This window comes from Macrotis lagotis, chromosome 6 (genome assembly GCF_037893015.1).
Source record: "Macrotis lagotis isolate mMagLag1 chromosome 6, bilby.v1.9.chrom.fasta, whole genome shotgun sequence".
Taxonomy (NCBI): Eukaryota; Metazoa; Chordata; class Mammalia; order Peramelemorphia; family Peramelidae; genus Macrotis; species Macrotis lagotis.
In genome coordinates, this window is record NC_133663.1 from 228,201,566 (window position 1) to 228,224,384 (window position 22,819).

At 36.5% G+C, this 22,819-nt stretch overlaps 1 protein-coding gene across 2 annotated transcripts in view; it reads left to right on the forward strand.

Moving 5' to 3' along the window:
* The window catches only part of GEMIN8 (gem nuclear organelle associated protein 8), a 29,444-nt gene extending 21,799 nt beyond the window's left edge, over window positions 1-7,645 (forward strand). For both annotated transcript variants that reach the window (XM_074192421.1, XM_074192422.1), the window contains one exon: window positions 6,946-7,645. In XM_074192421.1, coding sequence (XP_074048522.1) covers window positions 6,946-7,202 — 257 coding nt within the window. In that variant the 3' untranslated portion in view covers window positions 7,203-7,645. The remainder of the gene's footprint in view (window positions 1-6,945) is intronic.
* The last annotated feature ends 15,174 nt before the right edge of the window (window positions 7,646-22,819 follow it).

The window sequence follows — 22,819 nt, forward strand, 5'->3', positions numbered from 1 at the left end:
TAGAAGTGTTACATGACCCCAAATTCCAGATTGATTGTTATTAGTAGTATGTGTTTCTGTGAGAGACATCCACATGGTGTCCTGGATAAAGTACCTAGATGTGTGACTGGCTAAGTCAATTAACCATTATTTGATTCAGTTTCCTCAACTGCAAAATGAAGGTAATAATGACATCTATCTCACAGGGTTGTTGTGAGGAGCAAATGAGCTAATATCTAGAAAGTACACTTAGCACAGTAGCTGACCTAGAACAGGTGCTGTATAAAAAGTTTATTCCCTTCCACATAAGTGTAGGTTCCTCCTTCTCTCAAATGGATCTCTGATCTCATTAATTTGGAAGTTCCCTGTAATGATAGGGATTGTAGCTCATCTATTCCTGCCTATCCTTTGGAACTCTTATCCATATTTTCTCATAACTTTTTATGGATAAGAGTGCCAAAGGAAAGGTATGTCTTTTGTCCTGGTTTCCTGGTATTCCAAGAGTAGATCATTATTAGTTATTTGTTATACCTATCCTCACCACATGACCAGCCCATCTTCTCTTACTGTCATGCAGTTCCATAATGGCATCTTTTACCTTTGTGATTAGAAGCTCCTCATTGATTTTTTTACACACACACACACACACACACACACACACACTCTTTTCTATTGCCCTCTAGATGATAGTCTTCTGAGACTTGTAGGCTGTGTTTTACTACTGTGTAGCAATGCTAAAGGAATGTTGGTATTTTAAAAATGTTCCTTTGGAATATGGGAAGCTTGGGTGCTTTATGCAATTTTGCAGTTTGCCAAAGGCAATCTAGGCCATTCCTTTCTTATCTGTCTCTGGGTCTTACTGTCCATATCTGCAATCTACTACAGATATACATGCTGTTGAAAAAGCTTTGCAATTTGGGCAATAGGAATTTTTAATTCAACTTTCTTCTGTGAGTGGCTTTAGATCAAACTCCTTTGACTTATTACAGATAGCTTCCAGAAGATTGTTCTTGAATGTTCTGGATCCTTGATGCATTTAACATTCAACAGAAGCATCTGGAAGGTCTCACCATACAGGAATCTCCCTTTAAGTGACCTTTCTAACTCCCTATAAGCATCTGGGATTATGTTAAGGTCTAACTGGGGTAGCTCTTCTGCCTTCAGCAGGGAAAACTATTATAATCATTTTTGCAAATTGTTTCCATTTTTATTCTGTTTGTTGTCCTTCCATTTTATTTCCTTCCTTAAATACCCTTGCTTAGTTGGATCTCTTACAATGCTTTCTTTAAACTGGATTTACCCTCCACTGTTTTTCTCTGTTTTATGAGAAAATGCTGCTCATAACTGTCCATCATGCTCCTACAAACAAATTTATATTCTAATTCATTGTTGACTTTGGTGGCCATTTTCCCTTTGGCAAGAAAGTCAAATGTTTGCTAACTAGGATTTCCTGAGTGATTGGATTTCCTTTTAGCAGTTAATTTACATTGATTAAATTTCTTTTTAAAAGTATTTTAATTGGTTATTTCTATTGTCCGTTTCTGACTTTTAATTGTAAATTACATTTAAATAGTTTAAAATTGAATTATTTCAATTGTATACTGCATCTTTTTCTCATTATTATTATTATTCTTTACTAATTTGGTTTTTAATTTTGACAGGATGATTATCTAACTGTACAGAAACAGCTGATTCAGGAATAATACTTAGATCTCTAGCAAGTCTTTTCCTGTCTATTGAAATATAATCTATTTCAATTTTTTGATTTATTTGCGTTTGCCATGTTTGGTGCCTTTTGACATTTTTTTCTTGAGGAAAATATTCATGACACTGGAAGCTTCTGTGTAATCTATAAGCCCCTGACTCCTCCTCATCCCTCTTCCTACACCATGTTTTTCAACTCCCATCCCTACATTTTCCCACTTGCATTAAAAACACTAAGTATAAGGAAATGACAGTCTAATCTATAAATTCTTACAAGTTCATTGTTGAATTTCTCTCTGTGAAGAATTAATGTTGGTACTCTTAAGCTCTGATAATTTTCATGATGGTCTTTTTTGTCAGTAGTGTCATTAGTACTCTAAAATATAATTTCCATTAAATAATGTTTCTTAGGGTGGCTAGTTGGCGCAATGAATAGAGCACCGGCCCTGGAGTCAGGAGTACCTGAGTTCAAATCCAGCCTCAGACACTTAATAATTCCCTAGCTGTGTGGCCTTAGGCAAACCATTTAACCCCATTGCCTTGCAAAAACCTAAAACAATAAAAATAAAAAAAAGTTTCTTTTTGTCTGACCTATGGTTTGTGTTTTATGCCATCAAAGAGATTGTGAAGTGGTGATTGCTAGTTTATTTGACTTGAAAATGAAATTATATTTGTCTGCTTGCTTCCTTTTCATCTTACATGCATCTCATTAATAAGTCTCTTTGTATGCATAGTCCTGGGGGTATATAAGAATCCTAAAATGGCAGCTTTTCTGTTTTTACTAATAGATAACTTTACCAAGTCTATATAAAATGGTCGTTCATCATCTCTCTTCTACTACATTATTGTGCCTGTTTTATTACTGTCAGTAACAAAATAAAGAGTATCAATATTATTAAACTTTATTTTATCATAGATGAATTGAGGGAAAAGTATTTCTAAAACATTAAATTATTTAACTTTTTATTGGATAAGAGTGAAAAACAGGTTTTATCCTTGTTGAAACTCCTAGAAGAATGTTAAGAACTCAGCAAGTGCTTTTAATGGTCCCTCTTAAATTATGATAAGAATTTAGAATTAAAAGAATATAATTACCTGGGCTGGAATAGTTTCAGTAGTAGATATTTCAATGAAAATTGAGATCTCAGAATGTTAAAATGTACTTTTTGGTGCATGGCTACAGATTCTAGAACATAGAGCATAGAAGTCCACCATCTTGGATTTCGTTTCCAGAACTACCTTTAGTTTGCTCTTTTACCTTTGACAATTTTCAGCTTACTTAACCTTTCTTTGTCAGATCTGTATTGATCTTTGAGGCCTTCTTATGTATCAGTATCTCATAACTGCATTTATTGCCACTGCTATTTTTATAATTGCCAGTATTTTTCTTTAATCAATTGATCAATCAGCATCAATATTAAAGACACTTCTGGTGTGCCAAGCACTATTCTAGGCACTGGAGATGAGAGAGTGAAACAGTCCTACTCATAAAGAACTTGCCTTCTAATGGGGCAGTCACATACATATACATATATACATATATATATATTAAACAAATTAAAGAGTAATTGAGAAAATACAAATATATACAAAGTAATTAAATACAAGATAATTTGAGAGAGGGAAGAGAGGATCAAGAAGGCTTCCTACAGAAGGTGTACTTGATGTGAGTCTTCAAAGAAGAAAGGGACTCTCTTAGGCAGAGCTAAAAATAGAAAACATCATTCCAGGCTAATTGGAAGGCCAGTGCAAGGATAGGGACTCAGAAGATTAAGTGTCTTGTGTGAGGATCAGAGGGAAGACCAGTGTGGCTGGACTTGAGAGTCCTGGAAGGGAAGTGATTCCCAGAGAGGTTAGGAAAAAAGCTGGGATCAGGTTTGTGTTCTAGAGCCCAACACAATGACCAGGGCTGTGAGGTCCTATGAGTCATCTGCATAGAGGTTATATTGAAATCCATGAGAAAGGAAAGGACATAATAATAGTAGTAGTAGTAGTAATAATAATAATAATAATAATAATAATAATAATAATGTATTTGGGGAACACAAATATCATGGAAAATAATGAAAAGAGGAAGGGATGAAAGAATACCTCTAGACTAAAATTATATAACAAAGTAGAAGCCATCAAAGCCATCTACTACTGATTTGAAAATCAGGAAGTAGATCAGTGGAACAGTCTAGATGAGGGAGAATCAGAAATTCAATAACCCAGTGGTCAATCAGAAAACATTACTTAGAAAAGAACCACATATTTGATTTTTTAAAACTGCTGAGAGAGGCACTGTAACAGAAGGTAGAATTATGCTGCTTTCCACAAACCATTCTAATGGACACCTAATCTTAATATTAAAAATTAATATCAAAAAATTAAAAGGGAGCAGCTAGGTGGCACAGTGGATAGAGCATCGGCCCTAGAGTCAGGAGCCTGGGTTCAAATCCAGTCTCAGACACTTAATTATCTAACTGTGTGGCCTTGGGCAAGCCACTTACCCCATTGCCTTGCAAAAAAAAATTAAAAGAAAAGCAGCTTATTTATCTTTCATAGCTAAAGCTAGAATATATAACCTTAACTAAATAAGGGATAGAGACAATTACAAAAGCTTCTACAAAATCAAAATTAATGCACTTTAGAGTATACAATGAAGCAGTTGGATGGGAATGAACATCTTTATATCGAATTTCTCTGATTTGGTATCCAAGGTATATAAATAATCAACATATATGTATGTCTGTGTATATAATTTCTGTAATCAAAAGTCTCTTGTACATGTCTGGTCAAAGGATAAAAGCAAACCTCAAAAGAAGAATTGCAAACTATTATTTGGAGAATGCTCCAAATCATTGATAATAAGTGAAATGCAGATCAAAACTGTCGTAGGATTTTTACCTCACACCCAATAAAGATGGGAATAGTAGGTGTTGGAAGGCTTATTAGAAGACTACATTTTTGGTAGAGCTATGAATCAACGCAAAAATATCCTTGCCCTTTGACCCAGAGATTCTTCTACTAGGCTCATATCCCAGAGAGGCTATTGATTAGAAGAAAGTCCTCATATACCCTAGGATATTTATAGCAGCACTTTTTGTGATAGCAAAGAATTAGAAATAAAGTGAAATCCAAAAACTGTGGTATTTGATTTTAATGGAATATTACTGGACTGTAAGAAATAATAAAATGAATAGAGGGAAGCATGGAAAAATTTATATGAACTTTGAGTAAGCAAAGCAAACAATATAAACAGTGACTCCATCAGTGTAAAAGGAAAAGAACAACCATAAAACAGTCAAATGTGAATGTTTCAAAATTACAGAAAAGAAGCATGTTTTAAAAGAAAAAGATAGCAGAACCATCCCCACCTTATTTGCAAAGGTGGGAGATCTGTGGAGTTGTACCTTGCATATATCCTCATTCTTGCAGTGTATTTCTTTGTTTTGCTCACTTTTTCCTCTTTTTTCTTGAAAAATATTTTTTAAATAAGATAGCTTTTGAGGAAAGGAGTGATATTGAGAAATATTGGTGATATTTAAAAAGCAAGTTATCAGTGATTTATTCTAAAAAACAAAAGGGATCTTTAGTAACTTTGGACAAAGCAGTATCAGTTGAGTGATGAGATTGGGAGCTAAATTGCAAAAAGTTGGAGGAGCTCATGAGAGAAGAGAAAGGGTCAGTGAATTTAAACTGCTTTGTCAAGGATTTTGACTGAGAAAAGGTTGGGGTTTGTGTTTGTTTAAACTATGAGAGATTGGACATATTTGAAGGCAGTAGAGTAAGAGCCATTTGATAGTGAGAGGTTGAAAATTTAAAGAGTCAAGGGATGATTGAGGACACATTCTGCTAAAGATTCCAGAAGGGAAAAGGAACCAAGGGACCATTGGGACTTTGGCAAGAGAGGGGTCATCTTTTTGGTACAGACTGGGGAAAAGCTTCTAGTCCTAGAATTCAGACATTTGAATTACATTCAGATTACATTCAGTAATCTCTGTCCCAAGCCCCAGCCCTATCTCCTTCTTCTCTATACTGCACCCTGAACCAGGCCCCTATGATGGGACCTTTGTCTGTCTACCTCCCCTTTTTGTCTTCCTTTTACAAGTTGTCTCCTCATTTGAATAGAATCTTCTTGAGGGCTTGTATTTATATTTCTATAGCTTAGCACAGCTAAGAACTTAAATGCTGACTGACTGAAAGTGGTGAGTGATAATAGGGAGTTTTGAGATAGAAAAGGAAAAGAGAGAGTTCACCTTGTACATACTCAATTTTCTCAATCAAGAGATCAGATTCTCACCTGGGGAGGAGGGGGCATGAAAGCTTTGAGGAAGAAAGAGAAGGGTTGGAATCAGGCCTGTGGAGAATGAGTTAGGAACTCCATGAGGTCACAGTGAGGGCTTGTGGGGGTCTGAGGACATGAAGTGTTAACATATCCAAGCAATGAGATGAGGGGTACAGTGCCCAGAGCTCTGGGTCTCGAGTCACAAAGGCTTGAGTGAAAGACAACCTCAGACCTATGTGTTGGGAAAACCAGGTGAGATAATAACTGTGAAGTGTGTAGCACACTTTAGTACCTCATACATGATAAATGCTATATACCTACTAGCTAGTATAACAAAAATTCTTACTATTATTATTATTAGGACAGGAAGCAGATAGTGGGAATATTATACATGATTTTTGAGTTCTGCAGTTTAGAACTTTTTTCCTCATATCACCTTATTTTACCTTTTATAGTATGAATTTAAACTTATAAATTTTTATTCTTTTATGAATTTCAATTATGACCTAAACCTCCAGTTTTTTCAATAAACAAAGAACAGGTGACTATCTGAGACTGGGAATTTAAACAACATAGATTTCCTTGGAAGCTTTTCATTATGGTATTACATTTGTGTAAAATGCAGGCTACTACAACTATACTTGTTAGAGCGGTCAGGGGAAGGGGAAGTTGAATAAGTTTTTTTCTCCGGTGTTTTCAAGGCTCATTTCAGAGTGATTTGATTTTACTCCATGCTGGTTTTTCCCCCTCTTACCATCATCTCACAGCACCTTGATAAGTGTGTAATGAGCTTCATAAATAAGTAGATAATGAGCTACATCATGCATCAGAATCTAATGAGCACATCATCTCAGCTTGCTCAGACAGGCATTAGAAATGCATTTATCTTGATTTTAAAACCAAGATATGGAACATTAGCAGCACTGAAGCATGACTAGTTAGTTGTCAGCCAGATCATTCACCATGCTTTCTTTGCATGTTTGTTTATTTAGAAAGACAACAACAGCTGGAGGCAGAATACCAAGATATTTATGTAGAAGCCGACCATGACCTGCACCCAACCACAGGTCGCTCTGTGCAGCCACCCTCGGAGAGGCCAGGAGAAAGGCGCATGGTAGAGATGAAGAAATTGTATGGGGATAGTGCTTCCAAGATCCAGGCCATGGAGACAGCCATGCAGCTCACTTTTGATAAGAACTGTGATAAAAAACAGCCTAAGTACTGGCCTGTTATTCCTCTGAAGCTATGAGCTACATGAAGCCCTGGCTAGCATCAAACACCCAGCTGTGCCTCCAGGTACCCAGTTTAATGAGCATGTTGTTCTGTGAACAGAGACTCCAGGAGTTATTGATCCTCTTCCCTTCTTTCTATTTTGGTGCATCTCTCCCAACTTTACATTTTTTCTAGCTTCCAAGAAAGGATATTTACCTTTTGAAACTTGGATCTATTTCAGTCCACTTAACCAAGTTCAAGAAGAAATTTAGCATATTTTGAATATCTCTTTATATTGTAAAGTGATAATTCTTCTGTTATATTTTCTTTGATTTTTAAAAATTCCATTGTATTAATATATGTAAGATATTCTAAACTACATTGATCAATCTTTTGTGAATTTTAAACATTTTCATTGTGCTAGATATAAAGATTATAAATTTCAGAGTAAGGTGTTGCTGTATTAAATAGTTTATCATATTTGCATATCTAAGTTTTTGTATCTCAGAAGTTCTTGTTTGTTTGATAACATGAATTGACAGAAACCTTCAAGATTAAAGAGAATATTTGTTGAAACAAGATAGTTCTTTAATTATGATATGTTTGTTCTAAAATGAAGCACATCAGTTTTAGATTCCATCTCCCATCACAGCAAACATTGAAGTCTTATTTGCAAGAAACTGTTGGTAGTGTTTGTCTTTAATTTGTTATACCATAAAATCTGTGCTCTTAAAATTAGGGTATAATGTTAAAGATGTTGCAACAGACTTCAGAGTTCTTATTCATTCTGATGTACTTGAGATAAAGCCTTTCCTTAGGCAATTTTTATTTGTAAATTTGGATAAATTTTTTAATGAACAGGGGGCAGCTAGGTGGCACAGTGGATAGAGCACTGGCCCTGGAGTCAGGAGTACCTGAGTTCAAATTTGGCCTCAGACACTTAATAATTACCTAGCTGTGTGGTCTTGGGCAAGCCACTTAACCCCATTGCCTTGCAAAAATTAAAAAAAAAATTAATGAACATTCAAAGTGTTCTTAAGACCCATGTATTTGCAACCTATATGGATAGATAGAAGATGTTACTCATTAGACTTGGACAGTTTTATTTTAATAAAATAAAAACCTTACTTCATATAGAAAGCAATCATCATCTGCCTGTTGAAGTGTTTTTATTTTAATTACTATTATGTTCCACTTCATTTAGTTTCTCTTCGTAATCCCTGGGTTTCCTTCTTTTACACTATTTTCTTACGTCTTTAAATCAGAAGGCAATTAAACAAGTTCCCTATTTTGTCTTGGTTTGTTTCTTCATCTATAAAATAAAGATTGGAGATAAATGACTTCTAACATTTCTTCTAGCCCTGCAGGTCTTATAAATTACCACTGGACTTAATGCCTGTGTCAAACAAGACACAGTTGTAATATTACCTCTGAATTAGGTGATTCAATCACCAGATCTGGTTTTATATATTCACTACTTAATCATCTTTGAAGAACCTGAATTTTATATTCTAAAAAATTGTACTTTTTGGACTTCAGTGCCTAACCTTTTTTTCTTTAAAGACAGACTAATGGAATTGACTTAGCAAAGATTTTTCTTGAGTAAAGGAATGAAATTCCACTTCTCAGAACCATAGAAATCCACAAAATGATATAAAAGTCCATTTATAAAAGCTATCTCTCTCTTAAATAAATTGTTACTGTTTTTTTGCCTTTATGGACCTGTGCTGACCTCAGAAGATTAACACATCAATCAAATGATGTTGAAAAGACTGACTCACTTTTGGCATGTTTCTCCCTAAGAACACTTAGCTTAACATTTCAGCACTTGCTCTGAGACCAATGTAATACCTTCATCAATTTCAAATCTCATTACTTGGTTTTCAATTTATACTTGGACACTCAGTTCAAAATTCAAAATTCACTTACCTGTAAGTTAAAATATGACCAGAAGGCTATAGACATATTTTTATCTTCCTCATCCCAGAATTTTTATAACAGGGAAAACTCTTTTTATATAAACATGATCTAAATGTTCCTTGCCTAAAATATATAATATTCTTTTCCTCTTGAGAGTCCAGATGATGCCCTGACTTATAATTACCATTCCCATAATTTAATTGGTTTTTTTTTAAAAACACACATTTGCATAGTTTATAAGGAGATACTTTCCAGTTTTTTTTCTCCTTATCAATCAAGTGCAATGCTTCATGTCTTCAGGTAGTACAAATATCTATATTCTATATCATTCTCTATAAAATAAATCATACTCAAGGAAATCATAAGTCTAGAGTAGTAGTATGTCCTTAAATTTAACCCACATCAACCCCACATTTTTCATTTATTACCTTTTCTTAAATTTGTAAAAGCTTGAGCTGGAGCTGTGAGTATTAATCAACCTGCTTCTGAAGTGGCAAAGAACATTGTTCCTGTAACAGGTGATCCTTTTGTGTCTTAACAGAGTTTTTAAAACTCTGAAAATATCTTGGGGAATTAACTAATACTGGAAAAGCCATGACTCATCCATCAGAGATGCCTCTCCCAAGCATACTGGAAATTCCCCATAGTGGGATTAATAAATATGACACTTTTTCTGAAAAGTTCTTGAATTATACAATAGAATATTTATGAATTTTTATCTGTTTCTCTTTTAAAAGGGCTAAGGGGCCTAAGCTTGATTTTCCAATGTATGATTTCTACAAGTCTGTGGCCAATTTGAGTATTACAGAACAATACCTAAAACATCACATCATAATGAAGGCATTAAGCATAGACTACCTACCCAGGGGTTAGATTTCTGGCTGATAAAAAGCATCAAGAATTTAATAATTTTCTGCTAGACTGTGAGTTAGTTCATAGTTAAAATAGATTTTTTTTCTTTTATAAGGAAGGTTATTCATTTGGAGTTTTCTCAACATTTTTTTTATACTTTTCTGGTTAAAGCACAGGTATAACACTGACCATCTTTACCCTTGCTTGGTTCTAGATAGGTTATTTCCCTTCTTTGTCCACATCATATAATCTTAAGTGTTGAAATTTTTTAAAAAATTTATTCATTTATTTTTCCAATTATAAGGAAATATAGATTTCAGCATTCATTTTCTTCAGGGTTTTTTTTTTTTTGCAAGGCAGTGGGGTTAAGTGTCTTGCCCAAGGCCACACGGCTAGGTAATTATTAAGTGTCTGAGGCCAGTACTCCGGACTTCAGGACCAATGCCCTATCCACTGTGCCACCTAGCCACCCCTCAGCATTCATTTTTGTAAAGTTCTCTCCCTCCTACCCTTCCCTCATGCCACCCTAGGATAGCAAGTAATCATGTTGCACATATTTCCACATTAGTCATACTAAGAAAAAAAGAACAGAACAAAAGGGAAAAACCATGAGAAGGAAAAAACAAGAAACACATTTTAAAAAAGTGAAAATATGCTTTCATCTGTATTTAGACTCCATAGTTGTATGGGTGGGGATGGCATTTTCCATCACAAATCTTTCAAAGTTGTCCTTAATCACTATTGCTGAGCAGAATTTGATCATCAAGACAATGTTGTTATTATACTATATACAATATTCTCCTGGTTCTGCTCACTTCAATCAGCATACGTTCATGTAAGTCTTTCCAAATTTTTCTGAAATCCACCTGCATTTCTTATAGAGCAATAATATTCTATTTCATTCAGTGCCACAAGTTATTCAGCCATTCCCCAATTAACGAGCAATCCCTCAATTTCCAGTTCTTTGCCACTGCAAAAATAGCTGCTATGAATATTTTTGTTTATGTGGAGTTTTCTCACCTTTTTTGTGATCTCTTTGGGATTCAGACCAAGTGGTAGTCCAGTGATTTAGTATGCTGGATCAAAAGGTGTGCACAATTTTATTGATCTTTGGGCATAATTTGAAATTGCTGGATCAAGAGTGTATTAGTGGGGGGGGGCAGTTAGGTAGCACAGGGGATAGAGCATTGACCCTCAAGTCAGAAGGACTGGAGTTCAAATGTGACCTTATACACTTAATAATTACCTAGTTGTGTGACCGTGGGTAAATACCTTAAGCTCCTTGCCTTACAGAAACAAACAAAAAAAAGCACATTAGTAGGACCAAAAAGTTATATGGTCTTCCCACTCAATATATGAAATAGAAATGGGGGCTACCTATCTATACATAAGGATCCCTGTGAGGCTCATATTGACCTAGTTTTGAAATGTTATCTATGTTTTATTGTATTTGTATTTATGTTTTAAAGATTTCCCTATTATATTTTACTCTAGTTTGGGCCGCATTTGGGAGTGTTGCAGATTACTTGGGCCATATGTTTGACACCTCTGCTTTAGAGCTTGCTAGTTCTATTGGAATATTCCTGATGATAAAGAGGTTGTAGACTACTGAAATGTCCCATCAATTTTTTAATAGAATCCAGTAGTTTCTTTTCTCCACTCTGAAACTATGCAAACTAAATCTCTCATCCTTCATTTATATATCATTCTTCCAGATATTTGAAAACAGTTTTTATGCCTCATTCTCCAGGATAAGCATCTTCAATCTTCTGTAAATTGAATAGTTGATTCTTTCTAATTGTTCCTCATAATGACAATATCCAAAGACCTGTCATTTTAATCACCCACCTCTGAAGGACTCTTTAATTTGCAAATGGTCCTACAAAAAATGAGGTGTCCCAAACTGAACACAAAGTTCAGATTTTCTTATCAGGAACTGGAGCTAAAAGCTAAAGCTTGTTAGTGTTTTGTTACATGTGTGATAAGTTTACACAATACTATTAAATAAACATTTCAGAATGCATGATTGTTTCAACTTAGCTGTACAAAATAATCACTTAAGGATTCTAAATACTTCAGCTTTATACAGATTTATTTTTTAGATACCAAGCAAACATGAAAATTTGACCAAAAGTCTATTATTTTTTTATCCTCATGCCAGAATTTCTTAGAAAAGAAAGTGATGTTTATCAAAACATGATCTAAATATTCCATACAGCCTTTTAGCCTAGAGTAGCTATAAGTTTTCCTCCATGCAGACTTAGATTTTAGTAATGAATAGAATGTTTTATTTCACTATAATTCTTGGCATCCACATTCATTCTTAGTTCTAACCAAAGCCAGAGGTTTTTTCACTCAAGCAGAAAACTTCAGCTCTACACAGAGAGAGCCATGTTCATTCTGCAAACATCTAAGGCTTTCACGTTTTGGTTCCAACTGACATAAGAAGTCAGGATCTTAGAGAAGACCTGGGAATTAAGTCAGTAAGAAGTTTAGAACTTCAGAGGCAGCCTGGGACAGAAAATAGACTTGGTAAGGAACATAAATCAGAAAGAAGTAACAATGAGTGGGCAGAGAATTGAATAGTTATAGTCAAAGATACCCTGGACAAACAAACACTGGACTCCTTGTTTAAAGTGAAAAACTTTATTAGATGCTTTCCTCTGAAGCAAATAATTTTTCAGTTTTCTTTTTATTCAATTGAAGTTGGACTTTAAGAATGTTGGATGTATATAAATGAAAAATATATTTATGATCTGTTCTTTATGGAGGTTAAAGGTATAAGACTATAATTAAAGACATGGAGTCTTAAGATGTAATTGATCCTGACAGCACAGCAAATACAGATCACATCAAAAATACTATTGCCTGAACCTTGAAATGAAGACTTTAGAAAAAAAAGGAATTCTGTATCTCCCCATATCATTTGCTGTTAATAACATACGTGATCTTTCTGTATGAGAAGGTAAGTTAAATAAGCCATTCTCAGGAACACCCACTTTTCCAAGGCCATGCAAACTGAGCCCCACCGCTAGAATTTGTCTTTGGCATTCAAGAGTGTCCTGACCTATTTTATTGGTAATATGCTAGCATTATTGATGATGATGATGATAATAATGATGATAATATTTGTCCTTTGTTGTCAAAGAAGACCATGATAATAGGGAGGTTATGCCATGATAAGTGTGTGAGTTGGATTTGAGTGAGAGGCTACTGAGCTAAGTCACCAGTCTAATTTTCTCCTCCAGAGCCTTCTGGGTCCCATGGTCAGATACAAATCAGGACAACTGGAGATAATCCTGGATGTGAGGCAATAAGGGTTAAGTGACTTGCCCAAGATCACAGAGCTAGTATTAAGCATTTGAGCTGAATTTGAACTCCTATCTTCCTGTCTCCAAAGCAAGTATTCTATCCACTGCGTCACCTGGCTGCCCCTACTGACATTATTAATAAAATGATAAATTACCCAGAAAAAAATAATTACTGCCTGGTAGATTGGAGCAAGGTATCAGTGTGGAAGAAAAATTCAGAAAGGGAGACAGGACTAAATCCTCTTTTTCTTCATATTAATATCTAAATGGGAAAGAGCTACTATTTTCCTTTAGAAAATGATCTGAGGGGCAGCTAGGTGGCTCAGTGGATAGAGCCGGCCCTGAAGTCAGGAGTACCTGAGTTCAAATCTGGCCTCAGATACTTAATAATTACCTAGCTGTGTGACCTTGGGCAAGCCACTTAACCCCATTGCCTTGCCAAAAAAGAAAATGGATCTGAGAGTTAGGATAACCCTGGGAGACCTGTTTTGGACAATGCCATCCACATCCAGATAAAAAAAAAAAAACCACAGAATCTGAATTCACTTCTTTAAAATTTCTCTTATGTTTTCCCTTCCTATCCCATGGCTTTCTTTCTCCCTTAGCCCTAATTCCTGTTATACAAAATGACTGACATGTAAATATGTTAAACACAAATGTACATGTACAGCATTCACTAGACAATTTGCCACTGATGTGGGGGAGGGAAGGTGGAAGAAAATAGTGCAACATTTATGTATATATATTAGCAAGTGGATAAATATTTTAAAACTTTTATGTCATGTAATTGGAAATACAAAATATCAAAAAATGGATCTGATTTATTATTTCGAGCAAATAATGTTTTTTATACATTAATAAAATATTCTTGTTTAAGAGTAAACATAATACCCCCTCCTCCCCCAAAAATATAGACCCACATGAGCGATAAATTAAAGGGGAGAGAAAAAAATTAAAATTAAAAAATAATAGTAATAATTGTAGGTATGGCCAGGTGGTGGCGGATAGAGCACCGGCCCTGGAGCCAGGAGCACCCAAGCCCAAATCCAGCCCCAGACACCCAACAATAACCCAGCTGTGTGACCCCATGCAAGCCACCCCAATTCCATTGCCCTGCAATGAACCCAGGTACTCCTGACTCTAAGGCCAGTGCTTTATCCACTATGCCACCTAGCCGCCCCCAATTCTGCTTTTTAAAGTATTCTTCTCTTCAATAAGTTTTTGAACTGTTTTATCCATTTGATTTTATCCATTTGACCTATGCTAGTTTTTAACATGTTATTTTCTTCAGCATTTTTTTGGATCCAATTGACTAAGCTGCTGACCTCTTTTTTCATGTTTTTCCTGCATTTCGTTTCCCAATTTTTCTTCTATCTCCCTCACTTGATTTTCAAAGTCTTTTTTGAGCTCTATCATAGCCAGATCCCAATTTCTTTTTTTCTTGGAGTCTTTAGATGCAGGAGCTTGTACTTCCTCATCTTCAGATCGAGTGTTTTGATCCTTCTTGGGATCACAGGCAAAGTATTTCTCAATGGTGTCCCTCTTTTTTCTCTGCTTACTCATTTCTCTTGGGACACCACCCCCCCAACAACTATCTTCATGTGAGATGCTCTGTCTTCCCTCCTGGTCTGTGAATGACCATAAGTTCTCCCCTCTGCCACAGGGCTGAGGTGGGGGGGTCCTGCTGTTCTATGGGGGGCCTACACTGCGATCAGGATTTGAATGTGGTCAGAGCCCCAGAGTCCTGTTCCAGGGATAGAGGACAGAGCTCTGTAGTTTCTCTCCAGGCCCCTCCCTAGGCTCAGCACTCATGCCCTGAGGATCCTGCTTACCAGCTTCTGCTCCCTGTTCCTGTATCTGGGCTGCCTTGGCCACACTGCTCACTGTGTGCCCTGAGGGCTGGGCTTCAAGTGCTAGCTCTAGCAGAGGTCCCCCACTGATCCCCCAAGTTGTGCCTAGTGCTTCCTGGGGTGTAGGTCAGGAAATGCCCCCGCTGCTGTGAGCCCTGGCTCCCAGCGCCCTGGGGCTGCCTCCAGGAGGCTGAAGTTCCTTCACTCTGGCAGCCGCACCCTCCAACCCCGTGGAGTGGAGCTTTTCTTCTCTTTTGCAGGCTACCTTGGGTTGGTGAACTGCCTCATTGGATCCCTCTGTGGGTTCTGTCTCTCAAAAAATTTAGTTAGAGTCCTTAGCTTATAAGTTGTAAGAGAGAGCACCTCAGAGATGATCCTCTCTTGTTGCCATCTTGGCTCCCCGCCCAAGAAAATGGATCTGAAAAGAAGCAGGAGTCCCAATCTCTTTTTTATCCATATGTGGTATAGCAAGTCAAAGTGGTAAGACTCCCCCTCCCTATTAATTACTGAAAGCCATTCATAATTGGAAGGCATGATGGGGATGAGAGGAAAATTAAGAGGATCCAAGTGTTGAGGAAAGAGTGTGAAAATAAACACAGGAAGGTATCAAAGTATCTCCTGTTATTTGGTTGTTTCAGTCCTGTCCCATTTTCCTGAGTCCATCTGGGCTTTTCTTGGCAAAGATACTGTGATGTAGTTTGCTATTTCCTTTTACAGTTCATTTTACAGGTGAGTAAACTGAGACAAACAAGCTTAAGTGACTTGCACAGGATCACACAGCTACTAAGTGTCTGTGCTTGAATTTCAACTCAGGAAAATGAGCCTTCCTGACACAAATCTACACAAATATACGTATATTTGTATACACACACACACACACACACACACACACACATACAGACTTTAATAAACATATGATAGGAATGTGTATGTATATCAATAATATGATTTGAACCTTTTGTGAATGAGGAGTTCACAGTACTCTCAAAAGGCTAGAAATTTTTTTGTGAGTTTAACCAAGAAAATGTTTCTACCTTGATTCTGTCCAGTATTCCTCCCAATATACAATACTACTTTTAATTTTAGGGAGAGACAAAAATAGTTGTGTTTTACCCTTGGAATCAAAAGAACTGACTTCATTTCTGAGTCTGACAACTACTAACTGTGTCATCCAGGGCTTAACCTTAACCACTTAACTTCCCAGCCTCAGTTTCCTCAGCTATAAAATGGAGATAATGTTTATTCCTGCCACCTGCCCAGACTATTATGAAGAGAGCATTTTATACAAGCTATGTACATGTACTATTACCTAGTGTTTAGTAATTGCATGATATTAATTTGTAAGAGTAAGAAGTTGGGCATATAAATACAATAACTAAAAGTTTTAAGTGAGATTATAAATGATAATTTTAATATGTTATTGAGGAGAGTACTTCTCTAAACTTCTGAGACCAGTGTCAAGAAGGGCAACAAGACCCTCCTCCACTGTCAGAACACCCACCTGGAAGAACCATGTATTTAACCTACAATAGAGATTCTTTTATTATTTTTTGTTGACAAGGTTATACATGTCAAATTCTATCTTTTAACTTTGCAATAAGGATCTATATCAGATAACATTTTGAAAATATTTCCCAGCTTTTTCAAAACTGCCTAATTAGTAACATAAAGAATATATCTGTTTTCATGTACTGTTTTTCATTCTGATGCATTTTCCAAAGGAAACATTGCACATTCTTGTTTGTATAATTTCTTTGCTACTAACTTCATTCTTATTTTCATATAATTGCAGTTAATTTGGCATATGAATGAAGGAATGAATGAGAAGTCATTTATTACAAGCTTACTATTTGCCAGGTTCTTAGTAAATACTGGGAATACACATTAATTCAAATAGGCCTGAGTGGCAGGGATTTCCCTTTGAGTCTATCTGTGAACTTCTTGCTCAGTAGCTAATTAAGAGGGCTCATGGCAATCAGAGGATATCTGTGCTTGCTCTGAAGTGGGTAGCAGATGGGAAAGGCCCCTGCATTATGCTTCTCCAATAAATAGTTCTACTCAATTCTATAAAGTTTCTACTACTCATCAAAGTTCATTTCCTGGCATCTCTGGAAGGGCAGAGGTCATTTAAACTACAATTGAGATGGCTCCTTACCATCTTTAGAAGACAACTATGTAAGAAAGCAAAGTAGAAAATGAATTAAAATGTTTATAAGGAAACTCTTGACAATTCAGTGATTTTCTTTCATAATAATTACATTAGTTACTGTCTGATGACAGTATCTGTTTTAGCACCTACTTTGCAGGGTTGTTGTGAAGGTCAAATGAGATATTTGTAGAGCACTTAGTACCTGGCTCATTTTCAGTTGTTTCAGCTATGTCTGACTCTCCATGACCCCATTTTGAGGTTTTCTTGGCAAAGATTCTAGAGTAGTTTGCTATTTCCTTCTCCATCTCATTTTACAAATGAGGAAACTGAGGCAAGGTGTTAAATGACTTGCCAGACAGAGTCCTACAGTAAGTGTCCAGGACTGAATTTGGGCTCAGGTCTTTCTGACTCCGGGCTCAACAGCCTCTTTAAAAACGTATCCAAAGATTGGGTAACTGAAGTGGTAGGTTTTGCAAGCAAGATGAGTTGGTTGAGTTTGAGGTTGCCCATGGGACACCCAGACAGACAGACAGTTGGTGACAGGAAAAAAAATAGAGCTCAGCAGAAAGAGAAAGATTGGAAATTTTCTGCATGATGATTGAATCTACTAATGTAATGAAGAAAGTATAGAAAGCGGATAAGAAAAGGGCCCAACGTAAAATGCTAGAATACACCCACATGGGAGACAGTTAAAAACACAGATGATGATTGAACCAAGGACATCGATGGGTAATGAGGCAGGAAAAGAATCAGGTATCTGCTTTGGGGGTCAGAGTTCATTTATCCAAATACTGACTTCTTGACAATAAAAAAAAGTCATTTTCTCTTCCTATGGTTTAGGGAAATGTCTATCTAGAGATGCAGAAACTTGCCCAGAAGCAAAATCATGCTATTGTTTCCTGGTATCCAGTGTCAGAAGTAAAATGCCCTGGAGAAAGAAGAATAATGAAAGAAGGACTGCCCCTTCACATAGTTAAAAATTCCTTGGACTGAAAGTTTCATTCATTATGTGCTGCAGTCTCAATGTGTATTTATGAATATATATATGCAAATTAAAACAGGCCATTTTTAGATAAATTAAATAGAAATTTGGAAACCATGCAGTACAAATAAAGCATATTACAAATTAGATTGTTCATTTTATGGCTGTGATTCAACTACAGCCAGAGGAACTAAATGACTTGTTTGACCTTGAGGTAAATCACTTAAGATCTAAAGGCTTTGCTTACCTCATCTGTAAAATGAGAAGAGATTGGAGTTGATAACCTCTAATGATCCTTCCAGTTCAAAAACATTACAAAGAGAAAGAGAAGGGGGGGGGGGGGGAAAGAGACACCGATTGAGAGAAGGAAGAGAGAGAAAATATTCAATCATTCATGTGTACTGGGAATACAAATTCAAGGAAAATGAAAGATATTTCCTGATGTCAGGGGGGAAAAGAAGAAAATGGGAGGAAGGTGCTGAGAAGCAAGGTATGGGCACTTAATGCCCTGGTATGGGCACTTCCTCCAATAGAGGTACCAGGAGAACTTTACTAATAAGAAAAAGACACCAAAGGAATTGATGTGCTACCACTATGAGAAAGATGCTGCTGGACCAAAGGTGGGGAGCCATAAAACATTCTAGAATCAGAACCAGTTGATACATGGAGCAACATAGGATTTGGGGAATTCGTTGAAAAGGGCATCTTCTAAAAAACAAAATAAAATGTAGAACTCATTCACTAACCTGCAGTAGCACCTAAAATGTCTAGGTTTAAAATTTCATTTCATTAGATAAAGATATTAAACGTCAAGGTATGCACCATTGAAGTAAAACTGTCAGCCAATAACAATAATTTGAATTCATTTATAGGGATGGTTGAAGTTACCTAGCAAGGGTCTTAACAAATGGGAGAGGGGACAGGTAAGTTTTGATGGAGGGAAGTGAAGAGTAATAGAGACAAAGGATGGAATGAAGGCAAATCCAAAGGGAGGTAGCCATGGGCACAAGGAGAACATCAAGTTCCTGGAACCAACATGGTCCTGTGACTTCAAGCAAGAATAAATGAATGATAAAACATTTATTAAGTGCTTACCTGGTTCCAGTCACTGAGTGAAGCTCTAAAGATAGGAAAACAAGCAAAATGTCTTCGACCTTAAGGTGCCTACATTCTAGTACTGGAAGAGAACACATAAAAAGAAAGTGGAAAAAGTTAAGTATATACATGGATGTAATATGGTGTGGAAATGACATCATCTTCAGGAGAATGCTGATGATAAAGAGATGAGAGCAAGTAGTTTGGGATGAGTGGAACTATTGGATGATTTTTTTTTTAGGTTTTTGCAAGGCAAGTGGGGTTAAGTGGCTTGCCCAAGGCTACACAGCTAGGTAATTATTAAGTGTCTGAGACCGGATTTGAACCCAGGTACTCCTGACTCCAGGGCTGGTGCTTTATCCACTGCACCACCTAGCCACCCCTGGATGATTTTTTTAGATGCACTACAACCCCATCTTTTCTTCCTACTCAGTTCAGGACCCAGATCATTTGTCCATCTCTTGCGCCAGTCCAATAAGCATATTTATTTAGTCAGTCAAAAAACATTTATTAACTACCTACCATAAGATTCCTTGAAAGATATAAACAATACGGATACTACTGAAGGTTCAGCAGCACTCTGATTATTAGCATCCTGCAACTCAAGCAGGGAGATGGGCATTGGCTTACTAAAGGTGTTTCCATTATTATGGAGGATGTCTGGTGCAAAACCCAAGTTGAAGAGGGATATGCCAAGCAATTCACTAAGTGCTTGGGGTACAAAAAGACTGTCCTTGCCCTCATGGAGTTTACAGTCTGATGGGGAAGACAAGAAGCAAATATGTACAAAAAAGAAATGATCAAGAAAATATCAACTACAACTACTGATTCCTTCCCTTATCCTGTCTTTTTGAGAACAATATGCATATACAGATACATATATATGAGTGTATATATATGTCATGCTTGATAGAGTTCCTTTCAAAGGGATACTAGCAGTCTTTTGAAAATAATATTCTATAGGATACAAATCCCAGCAGTCACAAAATTGAAAGATATAGAGAATACATGATTTATTTTCATTATAACATACATTTGATTTGATAATGCAAAATGTTGCCTTTAAAACAACTCCCCATATATCAAATTCCTAAGATTCCTTGAAAAATATGAACAACACAGATAACACAAAGGGTTCAACAACCCACTGATTATTATTAATACCTACAACCAACCTAAAGCAAAGAGATAGATATTGGCTTACTATCATCATGAAGGATCTCCAAAGCAATGTCCAAGTTGACTTCTCTACAGATGGTTCAGCTTTCCAAGTGTTTCTGTTTGTGGATAGTACTGTGTTGATGGAATCAAGCCCTGGAGCATTGTAAATTAGGTCTATTAATTGCTCAAAAGAGTTTGACCTAATTTTCCACATAAGAAAAAATTAAGTGGATAAACAGTGAATTCTTTATCCATTGTTCAGACTATAATAAGCATCTGGATGGGCACAAGGTCCTGGGACTTTGTGCAATTAATGCAGTGTCATTCTGAAAACAAGCATTTGGAGCATCTCACCAAGGATAGGGAATTCTTCATCTGGATTCTGCAAAGACATTTCCCATGATGTTGGCAAATACCTCTAGTGAGCAGATGTCTCCCTGATATATATACCTCATTTGATGTTAATGCTCAGCAGCCTGTTAAACCAAAGCATCTACATAATAGAATTTCACATAATTTTTATAAGTCTGGCAGTCACCATAACTTAGGAAAGCCTTTCTATTCCCCTCCACCACCTAATCAAATTTAAAAAAATGAATAAATAAGTACAGAGATCTTTTGTTCTCTATACATGTCAATCAGTTTTATGACCATAAAATCATAATCAGTTTCCAGAGAAAATTGCCCTCTAACCACTTCCAGTTTCTTTTTCATGTTTTCCAAAGTCAATGATACCTTCAATACCTAAACAAACCTTTCCCATCGAGATTTTATTGTGGAGCTCGCAGATGGATCAGTAAGACACTATCTTGATGGTCACCTCTTTTTGACAAGAGTGCTACCCCCTCAAAAGATCTTCATAATCTTTCTTTTGGGATCTTTCTTTTTTTGAGGTTTTCACAGAACCTTAAAATTGGAATATACTTCAGAGGTGTATATATGTGGACAGGAATTCTTTTCATAGTATTCCTCAAAACTAGTCATCCAAGTTTTACTTGAAGAATTTCAGTATTAAATATCCATTCCACTTTTGGATAGTTATGATCGGTGTTTGTCCTTTGTTCTCAAAAAAGACCATGACATCAGGGAAGTGATGCTATGACATGCAAGTGAATTGGATTTGGGTCAAGTGGCCAGAAATTTTAATTAGTACAACTGGAGTTAGCCCTGGATTCAATGCACTCAGGATTAAGTGACTTATCCAAGATCACACAGCTATAAGTGTCTGAGACTGGATTTGAATTCAAGTCCTCCTCACTGCAGACCCATGCTCTACCCCCTGAGCCCTTCTGAGCTACTCAGAAGGTAGCAGCGAGGTGGCCCAGTAGATAGAGGTCTATTTTTTCTTCCCAAGTTCAAATCCTGGCCTCAGACACTTACTGTGTGACCCTGGGCAAGTCACTTAATCACAATTCCCTCAGTTTCCTCATCTGTAAAATGAGCTGGAGAAGAAAATGGCAAAACCACTATAGGATCTTTGCCAAAAAACCCCAAATGGAATCCAAAGAGTCAGGGCATGCCTTAAATGACAACAACAAACTGCTCAGAAAAATTTTTTGGTATGAAATTTAAATATGCTTCTCTGCTATTATAGCCTTTCTTTACCACAAGTGGGGCCTGGGTGCAGGAGGGTCTTTGTGGTTCAGGATCTCCTTTATTCTCTGCAACAGATGTTGATGTTTAAGCTACAATTATTTTCTCAGTGGAAAATAAACTGAAGCTTATGGTGAGGTTATAAAGCAAGATGACAGAAAGTTCTATGAGGTGGTGTACTGAAGCCTTTCCTCCTAATTCCTTTATTACTTTTGCCAAGGAAAACTTGGCAACTGTGCTTTGATTTGGATACTCTCAGGCCATTAGATAAAACTGTGTATTGTCATTAAGTTGTTTTTTCAGTCATGTCCAACTCTTTGTGACCCCAATTTGGGGTTTTCTTGGCAAAAATTCTAAAGTGGTTTGCCATTTCCTTCTCCAGCTCATTTTACAGATGAGGAAACTGAGGCAAATAGGATTAAGTGAATTTCTCAGACTTATGTACTTTGTGTCTGAGACCAGAATTTGAACCAGTCCTTTCAACTCTACCACATTAAAAATGCCAACAGTTAAATGAGTTGTAAATTAGATTGTAGATGGCTTAATTCTCAATTTTCTGTACTCTTCCCTTTCTCCCCACTCCTTGCTTTCCCTCTACCATCATCATTTGTACAAGTGGAATGGAACTACTTGGGAAGAAGTACCATTTTGTATTATTTTACTGTTTCGTTGGTTACTGTGGCCAAAGCAATTTATCACCTGATGGCTAAACTTCTGGTGAAGGAGCCTACAAAATAAGCT